This window comes from Genypterus blacodes, unplaced genomic scaffold (genome assembly GCF_046128005.1).
Source record: "Genypterus blacodes isolate CSIRO-AG114 ecotype Tasmania unplaced genomic scaffold, CSIRO-AGI_Gbla_v1 ptg000119l_1, whole genome shotgun sequence".
Lineage (NCBI taxonomy): Eukaryota > Metazoa > Chordata > Actinopteri > Ophidiiformes > Ophidiidae > Genypterus > Genypterus blacodes.
Window position 1 is genome coordinate 329,448 of NW_027466922.1, and position 19,019 is coordinate 348,466.

At 43.0% G+C, this 19,019-nt stretch overlaps 2 protein-coding genes and 1 long non-coding RNA gene across 3 annotated transcripts; all 3 read left to right on the forward strand.

Annotated features, from left to right (window-relative positions):
* Positions 1 to 809: 809 nt before the first annotated feature.
* On the forward strand, positions 810 to 3,443 carry LOC143009958 (uncharacterized). Its single transcript, XM_076162061.1, has 3 exons — positions 810 to 957; positions 1,237 to 1,362; positions 1,747 to 3,443. The coding sequence occupies exons 2-3, from the start codon at positions 1,247 to 1,249 to the stop codon at positions 2,897 to 2,899; spliced, it is 1,269 nt and encodes a 422-aa protein (XP_076018176.1). The 5' UTR covers positions 810 to 957; positions 1,237 to 1,246; the 3' UTR covers positions 2,900 to 3,443.
* An 880-nt stretch (positions 3,444 to 4,323) lies between these two features.
* Positions 4,324 to 5,882, forward strand: LOC143009946 (uncharacterized). The gene is made up of 3 exons (XR_012964750.1): positions 4,324 to 4,459; positions 4,740 to 4,865; positions 5,207 to 5,882. It is a non-coding gene; the product is annotated as an uncharacterized LOC143009946 (long non-coding RNA).
* A 3,994-nt stretch (positions 5,883 to 9,876) lies between these two features.
* Positions 9,877 to 11,919, forward strand: LOC143009967 (uncharacterized). The gene is made up of 2 exons (XM_076162069.1): positions 9,877 to 9,982; positions 10,474 to 11,919. Exons 1-2 carry the CDS (start codon positions 9,888 to 9,890, stop codon positions 11,384 to 11,386), a joined length of 1,008 nt encoding a protein of 335 aa, XP_076018184.1. The 5' UTR covers positions 9,877 to 9,887; the 3' UTR covers positions 11,387 to 11,919.
* The last annotated feature ends 7,100 nt before the right edge of the window (positions 11,920 to 19,019 follow it).

A 19,019-nucleotide genomic window follows, 5' to 3' on the forward strand; every position in this document is an offset into this window, starting at 1 on the left:
AAAAGATCCAAAGAAGTGTCTCCAGAAAGTGTCCAGCAGCCTGTTCAGGCCCTCTGGAGTTGATCACATGGTGGATGTGAGTTAAGTTTGGTGTTAGATAAGCATGTTGAGTCTCTTGTGCTCTACAAATAAAGTTGCCTTGCGTTGCCTCGTGCTCGGGCTGTGTTAAGGTTCGGAGCTTAGCATAAGTTTTACTCCTGTGCCAACCGGTTTCCACAGTCAATATTAAAAAGAATAAGAATAACATATGTCCCTTTTTCACCCAGCCCTGTTTCGGACAGCAGTGCAAACACCTATTTCAAAACTTCTAGTGTTGCAGCATCATGACAGAATGAGATGTGATCTGGGTTGTGGGTTGTTTATCACAAATGCTGCACACTCACTGTGTGAAACATCTCTCTGTAACAGCGACGCCTCAGATTAAAGTGATAAAGGCACAGAGTTTGCTAAACTCCACACAGGACACAAAACATAGTAGATACATGAATAGATCTAAGTTAGACGGACACATACAGGTCTGATCACAGAGACAGATTCACTCACAGGGACAGATTTATCAACAATGAGTTCACTTCATTTGGTTTAATAACACTTAATTAAAGGGTTTATTAGGTTTAATTTCAACCTCCAATTGAATTTAGATTGATCCATTCAAATGTAAAGATGTTATTCTTTGAATTTGATGTCTTCATTGTCTTCAGATATGATGAAACTCCCACTGCCAGGTAGAATTGGTGCTTTTTCCTTCCTCTTTCATGGGAAAAGAGTTGAAGCCACGCCCCTGCTCCGCTTTATAAAGGCTTCTGGTTGGAAGATGTTCAGTGTGGGTGAAGGTAATGCGCAATTAAGCTGGTTCGTTAACTGCCAATAAACCGTAAAGAAGAGAAGAAGAAGGAGAAGGAGAAGTTCAGCGTGAACAGCAGCAGCATCTGGACGTGACACTTGGACATCAGGCAGGTAAAACATCAACTAGATCTGGATTGAATTTTATACTATATTATTTTAATCAGAAATCTAATTTTAATTATTTCAACTGATGTAATTATTTCTTTAATTTACAGATTAACTTTTACGCTCAGTTTTAATTGGTTTTCTATTTTTCAGCCATCAAATTTGAATTGTTTAGTCAATTAGACTGAGAAACAAAGTCTGCCTCCTCTTCTTCTCCTCTACATCCTCTTGCTTCCTGTCACCTCTTCTGTAATCCCTCCTCCTCTCCTTCACTCCACAACGCAGCCTTCAACAGATGGCGTCGCTGAGCTGGTTGATGGTGGCGTCCTCGCTCCTCCTGATAGCAGGAAACTGTGTGGGAGCTGTGGACCAGAACCGGCTGGCTCAGGTCGTAAAGGTCCTCACGGAACAGTGAGTCTACATCTGTCCATAACCCCGAGTCCAATCCTTCACCAAAACCTGTGAACATACCAATCAATCCACATAGACCACACCCACTTTATGGAATGTGTCACCATGTAGAACCTCTGGTGTATCGGTGAAGCTGTGAAGTTTCTAATTAACGTGGCTGATCTCTGCAGACTTTGTACAGGGAAAATACTAAAATACTACAGTAAAATGGAATGGTCTGCATGTAAAACTAAACTGTGTGTGTGTGTGTGTGTGTGTGCGTGAGTGCGTGCGTGCGTGCGTGCGTGCGTGCGTGCGTGCGTCTGCGTGCGTACGTGCGTGCGTGCGTGCGTGCGTGCGTGCGTGCGTGCGTGTGTCTGTGTGTTTGTCTGTGTTTCTTGACAGGTATGATGTAGGGGAAGGCATACAGTTCAGTCTGGCTGCAAACATCCCACTGTCGCAGTTTACTGACCCGACCTTTGACCGCTCCAACCTGATTAACTTGATAAAGCCCGACACCAATGCTATAGAGGATATTAAGAAACGAAAAGTGTACATAGGCACAAGGGTTGTTGTTTCCTTACCTAAGAATAGTAGACATGCAGAGCTCAATGTTCTTAGGGCCATACCTACTAACTGGGTCCCCAGCGGAAACTTCCTACTCATCTACTCCTTCAACTCCCCATGTGGTACTAAGTGTACAAATCCAGAATTCGATAACAACATCCTAGTCTTGAATAAAGAGTATGTTCTACGTTGGGGAGATAATCATGCCTTTGTGTTTACAAAGATATTTGACAAGCCAACTTGGGGTAATATTATTATAGACAAGGACGTTTTGAGAGCAGCTTTAACCAATCTTGCAAATGCTAATCTCGGTATGAACAACATATTCCATTGTTACACACCAGGAAATGAGTTTCTGTGCAGCACCTGCTCCTCAGGTGGAAGGATTGCAGAACACTGTATTGATAATAATGTAGGACCGCAACAGGGAGGAAGCACAGGTCAAAGTTCAAGCAGAAGTAGAAGTCCCAGCATTGAGCAGGACAGCAGCAGCAGTAGAGGGAAAGGTGGCAGTAATGAGCGCAGAGCTAGGAGCAAGGAGCGCAGAGAAGGGCCGAGGGAGCGCAGAGATCCAAGTCCAGAGCGTAGAGATCAGAATAGGGAGCACAGAGCTAGGAGCAAGGAGCGCAGAGATGGGCCAAGGAAACGCAGAGATCCAAGCCCAGAGCGCAGAGATCAGAGTAGGGAGCACAGAGCTAGGAGCAAGGAGCGCAGAGAAGGGCCGAGGGAGCGCAGAGATCCAAGTCCAGAGCACAGAGATCAGAATAGGGAGCACAGAGCTAGGAGCAAGGAGCGCAGAGATGGGCCAAGGAAGCGCAGAGATCCAAGCCCAGAGCGCAGAGATCAGAATAGGGAGCACAGAGCTAGGAGCAAGGAGCGCAGAGATGGGCCGAGGGAGCGCAGAGGTGAGAGGAAGGTGCGCAGAAATCAGGGTGGGAGTCAAAGTAGGAGTCAGAAGAGCAACTACAGGAGGAGGTCCAACAGCGGTTAGAGGTCTTCTGATTCAGATCAAACCGATTTAAAATGATCTTAAATCTGCAACAATCATCTGAAATCATGCATGCATGGAGGGAAATCAAAGATTTCTTCTTCTTTATCACTTAACCTTCATTCACCTTCTCTGTTAGGATTTGTTTCTTTGACAGAGCGACGCTTTTGAGTTTATAACAATCTGGACATTTCAGACAAATGTGTGTTTTGTGCGTTAACACAGCTGTAAGTTTGACCTCAGAGGGTTCAAAAGTTTAGAAGAAGAAAACTTCTGGTCTGTTTGTGATTAAATACATTTGAGATTAAGAATAAGGAAACACATGGAAGCTGACTTAATCACCAAAATAAGAGCACTTGTGTATCTGCCTACATGTAAAGAAAGATGAAGAGTACAAATTGAAGATGTTGATGTACAGTGAGATGTTACAGGGAGTTTAAGCTAGAATGTGAGCTCGTCTCTGTATCACTTCCTAACATCTGTCCCTGACCAATGTAATCATTTAACTGTTGTTGACTTGTTCTGTCCTATCACAATAAAGCTTGGCTCAGCATTCAAACCCGCTGTCTTTTATATAACAGAAAGGACTGAATGAAACTTTAATAATCTTCATACTCAAGGCTATAAACAGTTACATTTGATCAATTTGAATCTCCTGTTACATAAACTGTTCCACTGATGCAGATTTGATCCTTTTTCTCTGAGTGGATGTCAGAGGTGAAATGGATCAACTGAACCCTATTGATTAATAGCAGAAGGGGAGGAAAAGGTGGGACGAATGAGCGCAGACCTAGAAGCAAGGAGCTCAGAGTAGGACCGAAGGAGCGCAGAGATCCGAGTCTGCAGTTCAAACACCTATTTCAAAACTTCTGGTGTTGCAGCATCATGACAGAATGAGATGTGATCTGGGTTGTGGGTTGTTTGAGGCGTTGCTGTTACAGAGAGATGTTTCACACAGTGAGTGTGCAGCATTTGTGATAGATTAAAGTGATAAAGGCACAGAGTTTGCTAAGCTACACACAGGACACATCACATAGTAGATACATGAATAGATCTAAGTTAGACGGACACATACAGGTCTGATCACAGAGACAGATTCACTCACAGGGACAGATTTATCAACAATGAGTTCACTTCATTTGGTTTAATAACACTTAATTAAAGGGTTGCTTTAGTATTGTCACACTTACAAACTGAGTTTTTTAGGTTTAATTTCGACCTCCAATTGAATTAAGATTGATCCATTCAAATGTAAAGATGTTATTCTTCGAATTTGATGTCTTCATTGTCTTCAGATATGATGAAACTCCCACTGCCAGGTAGAATTGGTGCTTTTTCCTTCCTCTTTCATGGGAAAAGAGTTGAAGCCACGCCCCTGCTCCGCTTTATAAAGGCTTCTGGTTTGAAGATGTTCAGTGTGGGTGAAGGTAATGCGCAATTAAGCTGGTTCGTTAACTGCCAATAAACCGTAAAGAAGAGAAGAAGAAGAAGAAGGAGAAGGAGAAGGAGAAGTTCAGCGTGAACAGCAGCAGCATCTGGACGTGACACTTGGACATCAGGCAGGTAAAACATCAACTAGATCTGGATTGAATTTTATACGCCGGTTATTTTAATCAGAAGTCTAATTTTAATTATTTCAACTGATGTAATTATTTCTAATTTTTACAGATTAACTTTGACGCTCAGTTTTAATTGGTTTTCTATTTTTCAGCCATCAAATTTGAATTGTTTAGTCAATTAGACTGAGAAACAAAGTCTGCCTCCTCTTCTTCTCCTCTACATCCTCTTGCTTCCTGTCACCTCTTCTCTAATCCCTCCGCCTCTCCTTCACTCCACAACGCAGCGTTCAACAGATGGCGTCGCTGAGCTGGTTGATGGTGGCGTCCTCGCTACTCCTGATAGCAGGAAACTGTGTGGGAGCTGTGGACCAGAACCGGCTGGCTCAGGTCGTAAAGGTCCTCACGGAACAGTGAGTCCAAATCTGTCCCTAACCCCGAGTCCAATCCTTCACCAAAACCTGTGAACATACCAATCAATCCACATAGACCACACCAACTTCATGGAATGTGTCACCATGTAGAACCTCTGGTGTATCGGTGAAGCTGTGAAGTTTCTAATTAACGTGGCTGAACTCTGCAGACTTTGTACAGGGGAAATACTAAAATACTACAGTAAAATGGAATGGTCTGCATGTAAAACTAAACTGTGTGTGTGTGTGTGCGTGCGTGTGTGTGTGCGTGTGTGTGTGCGTGCGTGCGTGTGTGCGTGTCTGTGTGTGTGTCTGTGTGTGTGTCTGTGTTTCTTTGACAGGTATGATGTAGGGGAAGGCATACAGTTCAGTCTGGCTGCAAACATCCCACTGTCGCAGTTTACTGACCCGACCTTTGACCGCTCCAACCTGATTAACTTGATAAAGCCCGACACCAATGCTATAGAGGATATTAGGAAACGAAAAGTGTACATAGGCACAAGGGTTGTTGTTTCCTTACCTAAGGGTAGAAGACATGCAGAGCTCAATGTTCTTAGGGCCATACCTACTAACTGGGTCCCCAGCGGAAACTTCCTACTCATCTACTCCTTCAACACCCCATGTGTTACTAAGTGTACAAATCCAGAATTCGATAACAACATCCTAGTCTTGAATAAAGAGTATGTTCTACGTTGGGGAGATAATCATGCCTTTGTGTTTACAAAGGTATTTGACAAGCCAAGATGGGATGATATTATTATAGACAAGGACGTTTTGAGAGCAGCTTTAACCAATCTTGCAGATGCTAATCTCGGTATGAACAACATATTCCATTGTTACACACCAAGAAATGAGTTTCTGTGCAGCACCTGCTCCTCAGGTCGAGAGATTGCAGAACACTGTATTGATAATAATGTAGCACCGCAACAGGGAGGAAGCACAGGTCAAAGTTCAAGCAGAAGAAGAAGTCTCAGCAGCAGTATTGGAGGGAACGGTGGGACGAACAAGCACAAACCTAGAAGCAAGAGCAGTCCACAGCACAAACCGATTTAAAATGATCTGAAATCTGCAACGATCATCTGAAATCATGCATGCATCAAAGATTTCTTCTTCTTTATCACTTTACCTTCATTCACCTTCACTGTTGGGATTTGTTTCTTTGACAGAGCGACGCTTTTGAGTTCATAACAATCTGGACATTTCAGACAAATGTGTGTTTTGTGCGTTAACACAGCTGTAAGTTTGACCTCAGAGGGTTCAAAAGTTTAGAAGAAGAAAACTTCTGGTCTGTTTGTGATTAAATACATTTGAGATTAAGAATAAGGAAACACATGGAAGCTGATTTAATCACCAAAATAAGAGCACTTGTGTATCTGCCTACATGTAAAGAAAGATGAAGAGTACAAATGAAGATGTTGATGTACAGTGAGATGTTACAGGGAGTTTAAGCTAGAATGTGAGCTCGTCTCTGTATCACTTCCTAACATCTGTCCCTGACCAATGTAATCATTTAACTGTTGTTGACTTGTTCTGTCCTATCACAATAAAGCTTGGCTCAGCATTCAAACCCGCTGTCTTTTATATAACAGAAAGGACTGAATGAAACTTTAATACTCTTCATACTCAAGGCTATTAACAGTTACATTTGATCAATCTGAATCTCCTGTTACATAAACTGTTGCACTGACGCAGATTTCATCCTTTTTCTCTGAGTGGATGTCAGCGGTGAACTGGTTCAAGTGAACTCTATTGATCATGTTTCTGAGGCCTAAAGGGCACTGGGTCACGTTTCAGACCTGAGCTTGAACCCTTAACTCTAACTTCCATCCAAAAGATCCAAAGAAGTGTCTCCAGAAAGTGTCCAGCAGCCTGTTCAGGCCCTCTGGAGTTGATCACATGGTGGATGTGGGTTAAGTTTGGTGTTAGATAAGCATGTTGAGTCTCTTGTGCTCTACAAATAAAGTTGCCTTGCGTTGCCTGGGGCTCGGGCTGTGTTAAGGTTCGGAGCTTAGCATAAGTTTTACTGCTGTGACAACCGGTTTCCACAGTCAATATTAAAAAGAATAAGAATAACATATGTCCCTTTTTCACCCAGCCCTGTTTCGGCCCGCAGTGCAAACACCTATTTCTAATCTTTTCGTTTCGTTTTTGCAGCATCATGACAGAATGAGATGTGATCTGGGTTGTTGGTTGCTTGAGGTGTTTCTGTTACAGAGAGCTGTTTCACACAGTGAGTGTGCAGCATTTGTGATAGATTAAAGTGATAAAGGCACAGAGTTTGCTAAGCTACACACAGGACACATCACATAGTAGATACATGAATAGATCTAAGTTAGACAGACACATACAGGTCTGATCACAGAGACAGATTCACTCACAGGGACAGATTTATCAACAATGTGTTCACTTCATTTGGCTTAATAACACTTAATTAAAGGGTTGTTATTATTATGGTCACACTTTTCTGAGTTTATTAGGTTTAATTTCAACCTCCAATTGAATTAAAATTGTCCCATTTTAATGTAAAGATGTTATTCTTTGAATTTGATGTCTTCATTGTCTTCAGATATGATGAAACTCCCACTGCCAGGTAGAATTGGTGCTTTTTCTCTCCTCTTTCATGGGAAAAGAGTTGAAGCCACGCCCCTGCTCCGCTTTATAAAGGCTTCTGGTTGGAAGATGTTCAGTGTGGGTGGAGGTAATGTGCCACCAAGCTGGTTTGCTAACTGCCAATAAACCATAAAGAAGAGGAAGAAGGAGAAGAAGAAGAAGGAGAAGTTCAGCGTGAACAGCAGCAGCATCTGGACGTGACACTTGGACATCAGGCAGGTAAAACATCAACTAGATCTGGATTGAAATCTAATCTTAATTATTTCAACTGATGTAATTATTTCTTTAATTTACAGATAAACTTTGACCCTCAGCTTTAATCAGTTTTCTTTTTTTCAGCTGCATATCAAATTTGAATTGTTTTCAATTCGAATTTGAATAGTTTGAATAGTTTGAATAGTTTGAATTGTTTAATGCAGCCTAAAGGGGGCACGAGCCAGTGCCTTCTTTGTGCCGGTCCCAAGCGTGGATAAATGCAGCCGGTTGTGTCAGGAAGGCCAGCAGCCTAGGAGCAGGATTTAAGATGTTCTATCTATCATGCTGCTGGTGGGAAAAGGAATGGGGTAGGAGTTATCTTGAAAGAGGAGTTTGTTAGGAATGTTCTGGAAGTGAAAAGAGTGTCGGATAGGTAGGACGTGAGTTAGAAGAGAAGGAGAAATTCTGGAGTGAGTGGGATGAAGTCATGCAGAGTATCCCCACAGGTGAGAGAGTGATGATTGGAGCAGACTTCAATGGACATGTTGGTGCAGGCAACAGAGGTGATGAGGAAGTGATGGGCAGGTCTGGTATCCAGGACAGGAATTCAGAGAGACAGATGGTGGTATACTTTGCAAAAAGGATGGAGATGGCTGTAGTGAATACTTTCTTCCAGAAGAGGCAGGAACATAGGGTCACCTATAAGAGCAGAGGTAGGAGCACACAGGTTGACTACATCTTGTAGAAGATGTAATCTGAAGGAGATTAGTGACTGCAAAGTAGTAGCCAGACAGCATAGGATGGTGGTGTGTGGGAGGACCCTGGTGGTGAAGAAGATGAAGAAGACAAAGGCAGAGCAGAGGACGAAGAGGTGGAAGCTGAGAAAGAGGTTAGTTAAAGAAGAAGTGGGACACTGAAAGATGTGCAGCAGGTTAGGGTGGTGAAGGATAAAGAGGGAAATGTATTGTCAGGAGGCAGAAGTGTGATAGGAAGATGGAAAGAGTACTTTGAAGAGTTGATGAATGAGGAAAATGAGAGAGAACGAAGAGTAGAAGAGGTGACCGTTGTGGACCAGGAAGTACCAAAGGTTAGTAAAGGTGAAGTGAGGAGGGCATTGAAGAGGATGAAGAGTGGTAAGGCAGTTGGTCCTGATGCAATATGGCTTCATGCCAAGAAAGAGTACCACAGATGCAGTATTCACTTTAAGGATGTGGATGGAAAAGTACAGAGAAAGACAGAGGGAGCTTCATTGTGTCTTTGTAGATCTTGTAAAAGCTTGTGACCGGGTACCGAGAGAGGAACTGTGGCACTGTATGAGGAAGTCTGGAGCAGTAGAGAAGTATGTTAGAGTGCTGCAGGACACGTGGAGGAAAATCTGGAGAGGTGGAGGTATGCACCGGAAAGAAGAGGGATGAAGATGAGCCGCAGTAAGACAGAGTACATGTGTGTGAATGAGAGGGACACAAGTGGAACAGGGAGGTTACAGGGAGAAAAGATAAAGGAGGTGGAGGATTTTAAGTACTTAGGGTCAACAGTCCAGAGCAACAGAGAGTGGAAAAGAGGTGAAGAAACGTGTGCAAGCAGGTTGAAACGAGTGGAGAAAAGTGTCAGGAGTGATGTGTCATTCAGCAAGAATGAAAGGAAAGGTGGACAAGACAGTGGTGAGACCAGAGAGGCTGTACGGTTTGGAGACAGAGGCACTGAGGAAGAGACAGGAGGAAGAGGTAGAGGTAGCAGAAATGAAAATGTTGAGGTTCTCTTTGGGAGTGACATGGATGAATAGGATCAGGAGAGAGTACATAAGAGGGACGACACATGTTAGATGTTCTGGAGATAAAGTCAGAGAGGCCAGGCTGAGATGGTTTGGACATGTACAGAGGAGGGAGAGGGAAGCTATTGGGAAAAGGATGCTAAGGTGGGAACTGCCAGGAAGGAGGCCTAGAGGAAGACCGAAGAGGAGATATATAGTCGAGTGAAGGAGGATATGAGGTAAGTTGGTGACGGATGACTTGCTGTGGTGACCCCTGAAGGGAGCAGCCTAAAGGAAAAGAAGAAGATCAAGTTTGAATTGTTTACTCAATTAGACTAAGAAACAAAGTCTGCCTCCTCTTCTTCTCCTCTACATCCTCTTGCTTCCTGTCACCTCTTCTCTAATCCCTCCTCCTCTCCTTCACTCTACAACGCAGCCCCCAGCAGATGGCGTCGCTGAGCTGGTTGATGGTGGCGTCCTCTCTCCTCCTGATAGCAGGAAACTGTGTGGGAGCTGTGGACCAGAACCGGCTGGCTCAGGTCGTAAAGGCCGTCAGGAAACAGTGAGTCCAAATCTGTCCCTAACCCCGGGTCCAATCCTTCACCAAAACCTGTGAACATACCAATCAATCCACATAGACCACACCCACTTTATGGAACGTGTCACCATGTAGAACCTCTGGTGTATCGGTGAAGCTGTGAAGTTTCTAATTAACGTGGCTGATCTCTGCAGACTTTGTACAGGGAAAATACTAAAATACTACAGTAAAATGGAATGGTCTGCATGTAAAACTAAACTGTGTGTGTGTGTGTGTGTGTGTGTGTGTGTGTGTGTGTGTGTGTGTGTGTGTGTGTGTGTGTGTGTGTGTGTGTTTGTGTGTGTTTGTGCGTGCGTGCGTGCGTGCGTGCGTGCGTGCGTGCGTGCGTGCGTGCGTGCGTGCGTGCGTGCGTGCGTGCGTGCGTGCGTGTGTGCGTGCGTGCGTGCGTGTGTGTGTGTTTGTCTGTGTGTGTGTCTGTATTTGTGTGTCTGTGTGTGTGTGTGTTTCTTTGACAGGTATGCAATAAGCGGACAGTTCAGTCTGGTTGCAAACATCCCACTGTCACAGTTTACTGACCGTAGCTTTAACCCCTACGACCTGATGAAGATGATAAAGCCCAACACCAATGCTTTAAATGATATTAACGACGGTCGAGTGTACAAAGGCAACATGGTTGTTGTGGCCAAACCTGAGCTTCCAAAACATTCAGAGCTCCGTGTTCTTGAGAACATAAATGACTGGGACCCCAAAGGAAACTTCCTACTCATCTACTCCTACCTGTCCTCATGTGGTGGAAAGTGTACAAATCCAAAAAACCCATTCAACATTCTAGGCTTGATTAGACGCTATGTTCCACTTTGGAAAGGTAATCATGCCTTTGTGTTTACAAAGGTATTTGACCAGCCGAAGACAGGTCCTCGTATAAGGGAGGTGGATTTGAAAAGAGCTCTAACGAATCTTGCAAATGCTAATCTCGATATGAAAAACATATTCCATTGTTACACACCAGAACATGAGTTTCTGTGCAGCACCTGCTCCTCAGGTAGAGGGATTGCAGATCACTGTATTGATAATGATGTAGCACCGCAACAGGGAAGAAGCACAGGTCAAAGTTCAAGCAGAAGAAGAAGAAGTCACAGCATTGAGCAGGACAGCAGCAGCAGTGGAGGGAGAGGTGGGAGGAATGAGTGCAGAACTAGAAGCAAGGAGTGTAGAGAAGGGCCGAGGGTGAGCAGAGATCCAAGTCCAGAGCGCAGAAGTGAGAGGAAGGAGCGCAGAGATCAGAATAGGGAGCACAGAGCTAGGAGCAAGGAGCGCAGAGATGGACCAAGGCAGCGCAGAGGTGGGAGAAAGGAGCGCAGAAATCCGAGTAGGAGTCGGAGTAGGAGTGGGAAGAGCAAGCATAAGAGGAGGTCCAACAAAGGTTAGAGGTCTTCTGATTCAGATCAAACCGATTTAAAATGATCTTAAATCTGCAACGATCATCTGAAATCATGCATGCAATGAGGGAAATCAAAGATTTCTTCTTCTTTATCACTTTACCTTTATTCACCTTCACTGTTGGGATTTGTTTCTTTCACAGAGCGACGCTTTTGAGTTTATAACAATCTGGACATTTCAGACAAATGTGTGTTTTGTGCGTTAACACAGCTGTAAGTTTGACCTCAGAGGGTTCAAATGTTTAGAAGAAGAAAACTTCTGGTCTGTTTGTGATTTCATACATTTGCGAGTGAGAAAAGGAAACACATGGAAACTGACTTAATTACCAAAATAAGAGCACTTGTGTATCTGCCTACATGTAAAGAAAGATGAGGAGTACAAATTGAAGATGTTGATGTACAGTGAGATGTTACAGGGAGTTTAAGCTAGAATGTGAGCTCGTCTCTGTATCACTTCCTAACATCTGTCCCTGACCAATGTAAACATTTAACTCTTTCTTGTTCTGTCCTATCACAATAAAGCTTGGCTCAGCATTCAAACCCGCTGTCTTTTATATAACAGAAAGGACTGAATGAAACTTTAATAATCTTCATACTCAAGGCTATTAACAGTTACATTTGATCAATTTGAATCTCCTGTTACATAAACTGTTGCACTGATGCAGATTTGAGCCTTTTTCTCTGAGTGGATGTCAGAGGTGAACTGGTTCAAATGAACTCTATTGATCATATTTCTGGGGCCTAAAGGGCACTGGGTCACGTTTCAGACCTGAGCTTGAACCCTTAACTCTAACTTCCATCCAAAAGATCCAAAGAAGTGTCTCCAGAGAGTGTCCAGCAGCCTGTTCAGGCCCTCTGGAGTTGATCACATGGTGGATGTGGGTTAAGTTTGGTGTTAGATAAGCATGTTGAGTCTCTTGTGCTCTACAAATAAAGTTGCCTTGCGTTGCCTCGTGCTCGGGCTGTGTTAAGGTTTGGAGCTTAGCATAAGTTTTACTGCTGTGACAACCGGTTTCCACAGTCAATATTAAAAAGAATAAGAATAACATATGTCCCTTTTTCACCAAGCCCTGTTTCGGTCAGCAGTTCAAACACCTATTTCTAATCTTTTGGTGTTGCAGCATCATGACAGAATGAGATGTGATCTGGGTTGTTGGTTGTTTGAGGCGTTGCTGTTACAGAGAGATGTTGGCACAGTGAGTGTGCAGCATTTGTGATAGATTAAAGTGATAAAGGCACAGAGTTTGCTAAGCTTCACACAGGACACATCACATAGTAGATACATGAATAGATCTAAGTTAGACAGACACATACAGGTCTGATCACAGAGACAGATTCACTCACAGGGACAGATTTATCAACAATGTGTTCACTTCATTTGGCTTAATAACACTTAATTAAAGGGTTGTTATTATTATGGTCACACTTTTCTGAGTTTATTGGGTTTAATTTCAACCTCCAATTGAATTAAAATTGTCCCATTTTAATGTTAAGATGTTATTCTTTGAATTTGATGTCTTCATTGTCTTCAGATATGATGAAACTCCCACTGCCAGGTAGAATTGGTGCTTTTTCTTTCCTCTTTCATGGGAAAAGAGTTGAAGCCACGCCCCTGCTCCTGAAGATGTTCAGTGTGGGTGGAGGTAATGTGCCATTAAGCTGGTTTGCTAACTGCCAATAAACCGTAAAGAAGAAGAAGAAGGAGAAGAAGAAGGAAAAGTTCAGCGTGAGCAGCATCTGGACGTGACACTTGGACATCAGGCAGGTAAAACATCAACTAGATCTGGATTCAAATCTAATTTTAATTATTTCAACTGATGTAATTATTTCTTTAATTTACAGATAAACTTTGACCCTCAGCTTTAATCTGTTTTCTGTTGTTCAGCCATCAAATTTGAATTGTTAACTCAAACAGACAGAAACAAAGTCTGCCTCCTCTTCTTCTCCTCTCCATCCTTTTGCTTCCTGTCACCTCTTCTCTAATCCCTCCTCCTCTCCTTCACTCCACAACGCAGCCTTCAACAGATGGCGTCGCTGAGCTGGTTGATGGTGGCGTCCTCGCTCCTCCTGATAGCAGGAAACTGTGTGGGAGCTGTGGACCAGAACCGGCTGGCTCAGGTCGTAAAGGTCCTCACGGAACAGTGAGTCCACATCTGTCCCTAACCCCGAGTCCAATCCTTCACCAAAACCTGTGAACATACCAATCAATCCACATAGACCACACCCACTTTATGGAATGTGTCACCATGTAGAACCTCTGGTGTATCTGTGAAGCTGTGAATTTAGACCAATAAGCGGACAGTTCAGTCTGGCTGCAAACATCCCACCGTCACAGTTTACTGACCGTAGCTTTAACCCCTCCAACCTGATGAACATGATAAAGCCCGACACCAATGCTATAAATGATATTAACAGCGGTGGAGTGTACAAAGGCAACATGGTTGTTGCGGCCAAACCTGAGTTTCCAAAACATTTAGAGCTCTGTGTTCCCTATTGATCATATTTCTGGGGCCTAAAGGGCACTGGGTCACGTTTCAGACCTGAGCTTGAACCCTTAACTCTAACTTCCATCTAAAAGATCCAAAGAAGTGTCTCCAGAAAGTGTCTAGCAGCCTGTTCAGGCCCTCTGGAGTTGATCAGATGGTGGATGTGGGTTAAGTTTGGTGTTAGATAAGCATGTTGAGTCTCTTGTGCTCTACAAATAAAGTTGCCTTGCGTTGCCTCGTGCTCAGGCTGTGTTAAGGTTCGGAGCTTAGCATAAGTTTTACTCCTGTGCCAACCGGGTTCCACAGTCAATATTAAAAAGAATAAGAATAACATATGTCCCTTTTTCACCCAGCCCTGTTTCGGCCCGCAGTGCAAACACCTATTTCAAATCTTTTCGTTTCGTTTTTGCAGCATCATGACAGAATGAGATTAGATCTGGGTTGTTGGTGGTTTGAGGTGTTTCTGTTACAGAGAGATGTTGGCACAGTGAGTGTGCAGCATTTGTGATAGATTAAAGTGAAAAAGGCAAGTAAAAGATCAACTAGATCTGGATTTAATTTTATACTATATTATTTTAATCAGAAATCTAATTTTAATTATTTCAACTGATGTAATTATTTCTTTAATTTACAGATTAACTTTGACACTCAGTTTTAATTGGTTTTCTATTTTTCAGCCATCAAATTTGAATTGTTTACTCAAACAGACAGAAGCAAAGTCTGCCTCCTCTTCTTCTCCTCTACATCCTCTTGCTTCCTGTCACCTCTTCTCTAATCCCTCCTCCTTCACTCCACATCGCAGCCTTCAACAGATGGCGTCGCTGAGCTGGTTGATGGTGGCGTGCAAACATCCCACTGTCACAGTTTAATGACAGTAGCTTTAACTCCTCCAACCTGAAGAACATGATAAAGCCCGACACCAATGCTAAAAAGGTTATTAACAGAGGTCGAGTGTACAAAGGCAACATGGTTGTTGTGGCCAAACCTGATCCTCCAAAACATTCAGAGCTCCGTGTTCTTGAGAACATAAATGACTGGGACCCCACAGGAAACTTCCTACTCATCTACTCCTACCTGTCCTCATGTGGTGGAACGTGTACAAATCCAAATAACCCATTCAAAATTCTGGGCTTGATTAGAAACTGTACTACACGTTGGGGAGGTAATCTTGCCTTTGTGTTTACAAAGGTATTTGACCGGACGAGGGCAGGTGACTGTATGGAGGTGAAGGATTCGATAAGAGCTCTAAAGAATCTTGCAAATGCTAGTCTCGGTATGAACAACATATTCCATTGTTACAGACTAGGAAAAAAGTTTCTGTGCAGCACCTGCTCATCAGGTGGAGGGATTGCAAATCACTGCATTTATAATAATGTAACAACGCAACAGGGAGGAAGCACAGGTCAAAGTTCAAGCAGAAGAAGAAGAAGTCTCAGCATTGAGCAGGACAGCAGCAGCAGTGGAGGGAGAGGTGGGAGGAATGAGTGCAGAACTAGAAGCAAGGAGTGTAGAGAAGGGCCGAGGGTGAGCAGAGATCCAAGTCCAGAGCGCAGAGGTGAGAGGAAGGAGCGCAGAGATCAGAATAGGGAGCACAGAGCTAGGAGCAAGGAGCGCAGAGATCGACCAAGGCAGCGCAGAGGTGAGAGAAAGGAGCGCAGAAATCCGAGTAGGAGTCGGAGTAGGAGTGGGAAGAGCAAGCATAAGAGGAGGTCCAACAAAGGTTAGAGGTCTTCTGATTCAGATCAAACCGATTTAAAATGATCTTAAATCTGCAACTATCATCTGAAATCATGCATGCATGGAGGGAAATCAAAGATTTCTTCTTCTTTATCACTTTACCTTTATTCACCTTCACTGTTGGGATTTGTTTCTTTGACAGAGCGACGCTTTTGAGTTTATAACAATCTGGACATTTCAGACAAATGTGTGTTTTGTGCGTTAACACAGCTGTAAGTTTGACCTCAGCGGGTTCAAAAGTTTAGAAGAAGAAAACTTCTGGTCTGTTTGTGATTTCATACATTTGAGATTAAGAAACAGGAAACACATGGAAGCTGACTTAATTACCAAAATAAGAGCACTTGTGTATCTGCCTACATGTAAAGAAAGATGAGGAGTACAAATTGAAGATGTTGATTGTGAGCTCGTCTCTGTATCACTTCCTAATATTTGTTTCTGACCAATGTAAACATTTAACTCTTTCTTGTTCTGTCCTATCACAATAAAGCTTGGCTCAGCATTCAAACCCGCTGTCTTTTATATAACAGAAAGGACTGAATGAAACTTTAATAATCTTCATACTCAAGGCTATTAACAGTAACATTTGATCAATTTGAATCTCCTGTTACATAAACTGTTGCACTGATGCAGATTTGATCCTTTTTCTCTGAGTGGATGTCAGAGGTGAACTGGTTCAAATGAACTCTATTGATCATATTTCTGGGGCCTAAAGGGCACTAGGTCACGTTTCAGACCTGAGCTTGAACCCTTAACTCTAACTTCCATCCAAAAGATCCAAAGGAGTGTCTCCAGAAAGTGTCCAGCAGCCTGTTCAGGCCCTCTGGAGTTGATCAGATGGTGGATGTGGGTTAAGTTTGGTGTTAGATAAGCATGTTGAGTCTCTTGTGCTCTACAAATTAAGTTGCCTTGCGTTGCCTCGTGCTCGGGCTGTGTTAAGGTTTGGAGCTTAGCATAAGTTTTACTGCTGTGACAACCGGTTTCCACAGTCAATATTAAAAAGAATAAGAATAACATATGTCCCTTTTTCACCCAGCCCTGTTTCGGTCAGCAGTTCAAACACCTATTTCAAATCTTCTGGTGTTGCAGCATCATGACAGAATGAGATGTGATCTGGGTTGTTGGTTGTTTGAGGCGTTGCTGTTACTGAGAGATGTTGGCACAGTGAGTGTGCAGCATTTGTGATAGATTAAAGTGATAAAGGCACAGAGTTTGCTAAGCTTCACACAGGACACATCACATAGTAGATACATGAATAGATCTAAGTTAGACAGACACATACAGGTCTGATCACAGAGACAGATTCACTCACAGGGACAGATTTATCAACAATGTGTTCACTTCATTTGGCTTAATAACACTTAATTAAAGGGTTGTTTTTATTATGGTCACACTTTTCTGAGTTTATTAGGTTTAATTACAACCTCCAATTGAATTAAAATTGTCCCATTTTAATGTTAAGATGTTATTCTTTGAATTTGATGTCTTCATTGTCTTCAGATATGATGAAACTCCCACTGCCAGGTAGAATTGGTGCTTTTTCCCTCCTCTTTCATGGGAAAAGAGTTGAAGCCATGCCCCTGCTCCTGAAGATGTTCAGTGTGGGTGGAGGTAATGTGCCATTAAGCTGGTATGCTAACTGCCAATAAACCGTAAAGAAGAAGAAGAAGGAGAAGAAGAAGGAAAAGTTCAGCGTGAGCAGCATCTGGACGTGACACTTGGACATCAGGCAGGTAAAACATCAACTAGATCTGGATTCAAATCTAATTTTAATTATTTCAACTGATGTAATTATTTCTTTAATTTACTGATAAACTTTGACCCTCAGCTTTAATCAGTTTTCTGTTTTTCATCCATCAAATTTGAATTGTTTACTCAAACAGACAGAAACAAAGTCTGCCTCCTCTTCTTCTCCTCTACATCCTCTTGCTTCCTGTCACCTCTTCTCTAATCCCTCCTCCTCTCCTTCACTCCACAACGCAGCGTTCAACAGATGGCGTCGCTGAGCTGGTTGATGGTGGCGTCCTCGCTCCTCCTGATAGCAGGAAACTGTGTGGGAGCTGTGGACCAGAACCGGCTGGCTCAGGTCGTAAAGGTCCTCACGGAACAGTGAGTCCAAATCTGTCCCTAACCCCGGGTCCAATCCTTCACCAAAACCTGTGAACATACCAATCAATCCACATAGACCACACCCACTTTATGGAATGTGTCACCATGTAGAACCTCTGGTGTATCTGTGAAGCTGTGAATTTAGACCAATAAGCGGACAGTTCAGTCTGGCTGCAAACATCCCACCGTCACAGTTTACTGACCGTAGCTTTAACCCCTCCAACCTGATGAACATGATAAAGCCCGACACCAATGCTATAAATGATATTAACAGCGGTGGAGTGTACAAAGGCCACATGGTTGTTGCGGCCAAACCTGAGTTTCCAAAACATTCAGAGCTCCGTGTTCCCTATTGATCATATTTCTGGGGCCTAAAGGGCACTGGGTCACGTTTCAGACCTGAGCTTGAACCCTTAACTCTAACTTCCATCTAAAAGATCCAAAGAAGTGTCTCCAGAAAGTGTCTAGCAGCCTGTTCAGGCCCTCTGGAGTTGATCAGATGGTGGATGTGGGTTAAGTTTGGTGTTAGATAAGCATGTTGAGTCTCTTGTGCTCTACAAATAAAGTTGCCTTGCGTTGCCTCGTGCTCAGGCTGTGTTAAGGTTCGGAGCTTAGCATAAGTTTTACTGCTGTGACAACCGGTTTCCACAGTCAATATTAAAAAGAATAAGAATAACATATGTCCCTTTTTCACCCAGCCCTGTTTCGGTCAGCAGTTCAAACACCTATTTCAAATCTTCTGGTGTTGCAGCATCATGACAGAATGAGATGTGATCTGGGTTGTGGGTTGTTTGAGGCGTTGCTGTTACAGAGAGATGTTTCACACAGTGAGTGTGCAGCATTTGTGATAGATTAAAGTGATAAAGGCACAGAGTTTGCTAAGCTACACACAGGATACATCACATAGTAGATACATGAATAGATCTAAGTTAGACAGACACATACAGGTCTGATCAAAGAGACAGATTCACTCACAGGGACAGATTTATCAACAATGAGTTCACTTCATTTGGTTTAATAACACTTAATTAAAGGGTTGCTTTAGTATTGTCACACTTACAAACTGAGTTTTTTAGGTTTAATTTCAACCTCCAATTGAATTAAGATGAATCTATTCAAATGTAAAGATGTTATTCTTTGAATTTGATGTCTTCATTGTCTTCAGATATGATGAAACTCCCACTGCCAGGTAGAATTGGTGCTTTTTCCTTCCTCTTTCATTGGAAAAGAGTTGAAGCCACGCCCCTGCTCCGCTTTATAAAGGCTTCTGGTTTGAAGATGTTCGGTGTGGGT

Coding starts and splice junctions, on each gene's coding strand:
- LOC143009958 (XM_076162061.1), top strand. CDS start 1,247: ATGGCGTCGCTGAGCTGGTTGATGGTGGCGTCCTCGCTCCTCCTGATA. Junction 1,363..1,746: donor GTAAAGGTCCTCACGGAACA/GTGAGTCTACAT, acceptor GTTTCTTGACAG/GTATGATGTAGGGGAAGGCA.
- LOC143009967 (XM_076162069.1), top strand. CDS start 9,888: ATGGTGGCGTCCTCTCTCCTCCTGATAGCAGGAAACTGTGTGGGAGCT. Junction 9,983..10,473: donor GTAAAGGCCGTCAGGAAACA/GTGAGTCCAAAT, acceptor TTTCTTTGACAG/GTATGCAATAAGCGGACAGT.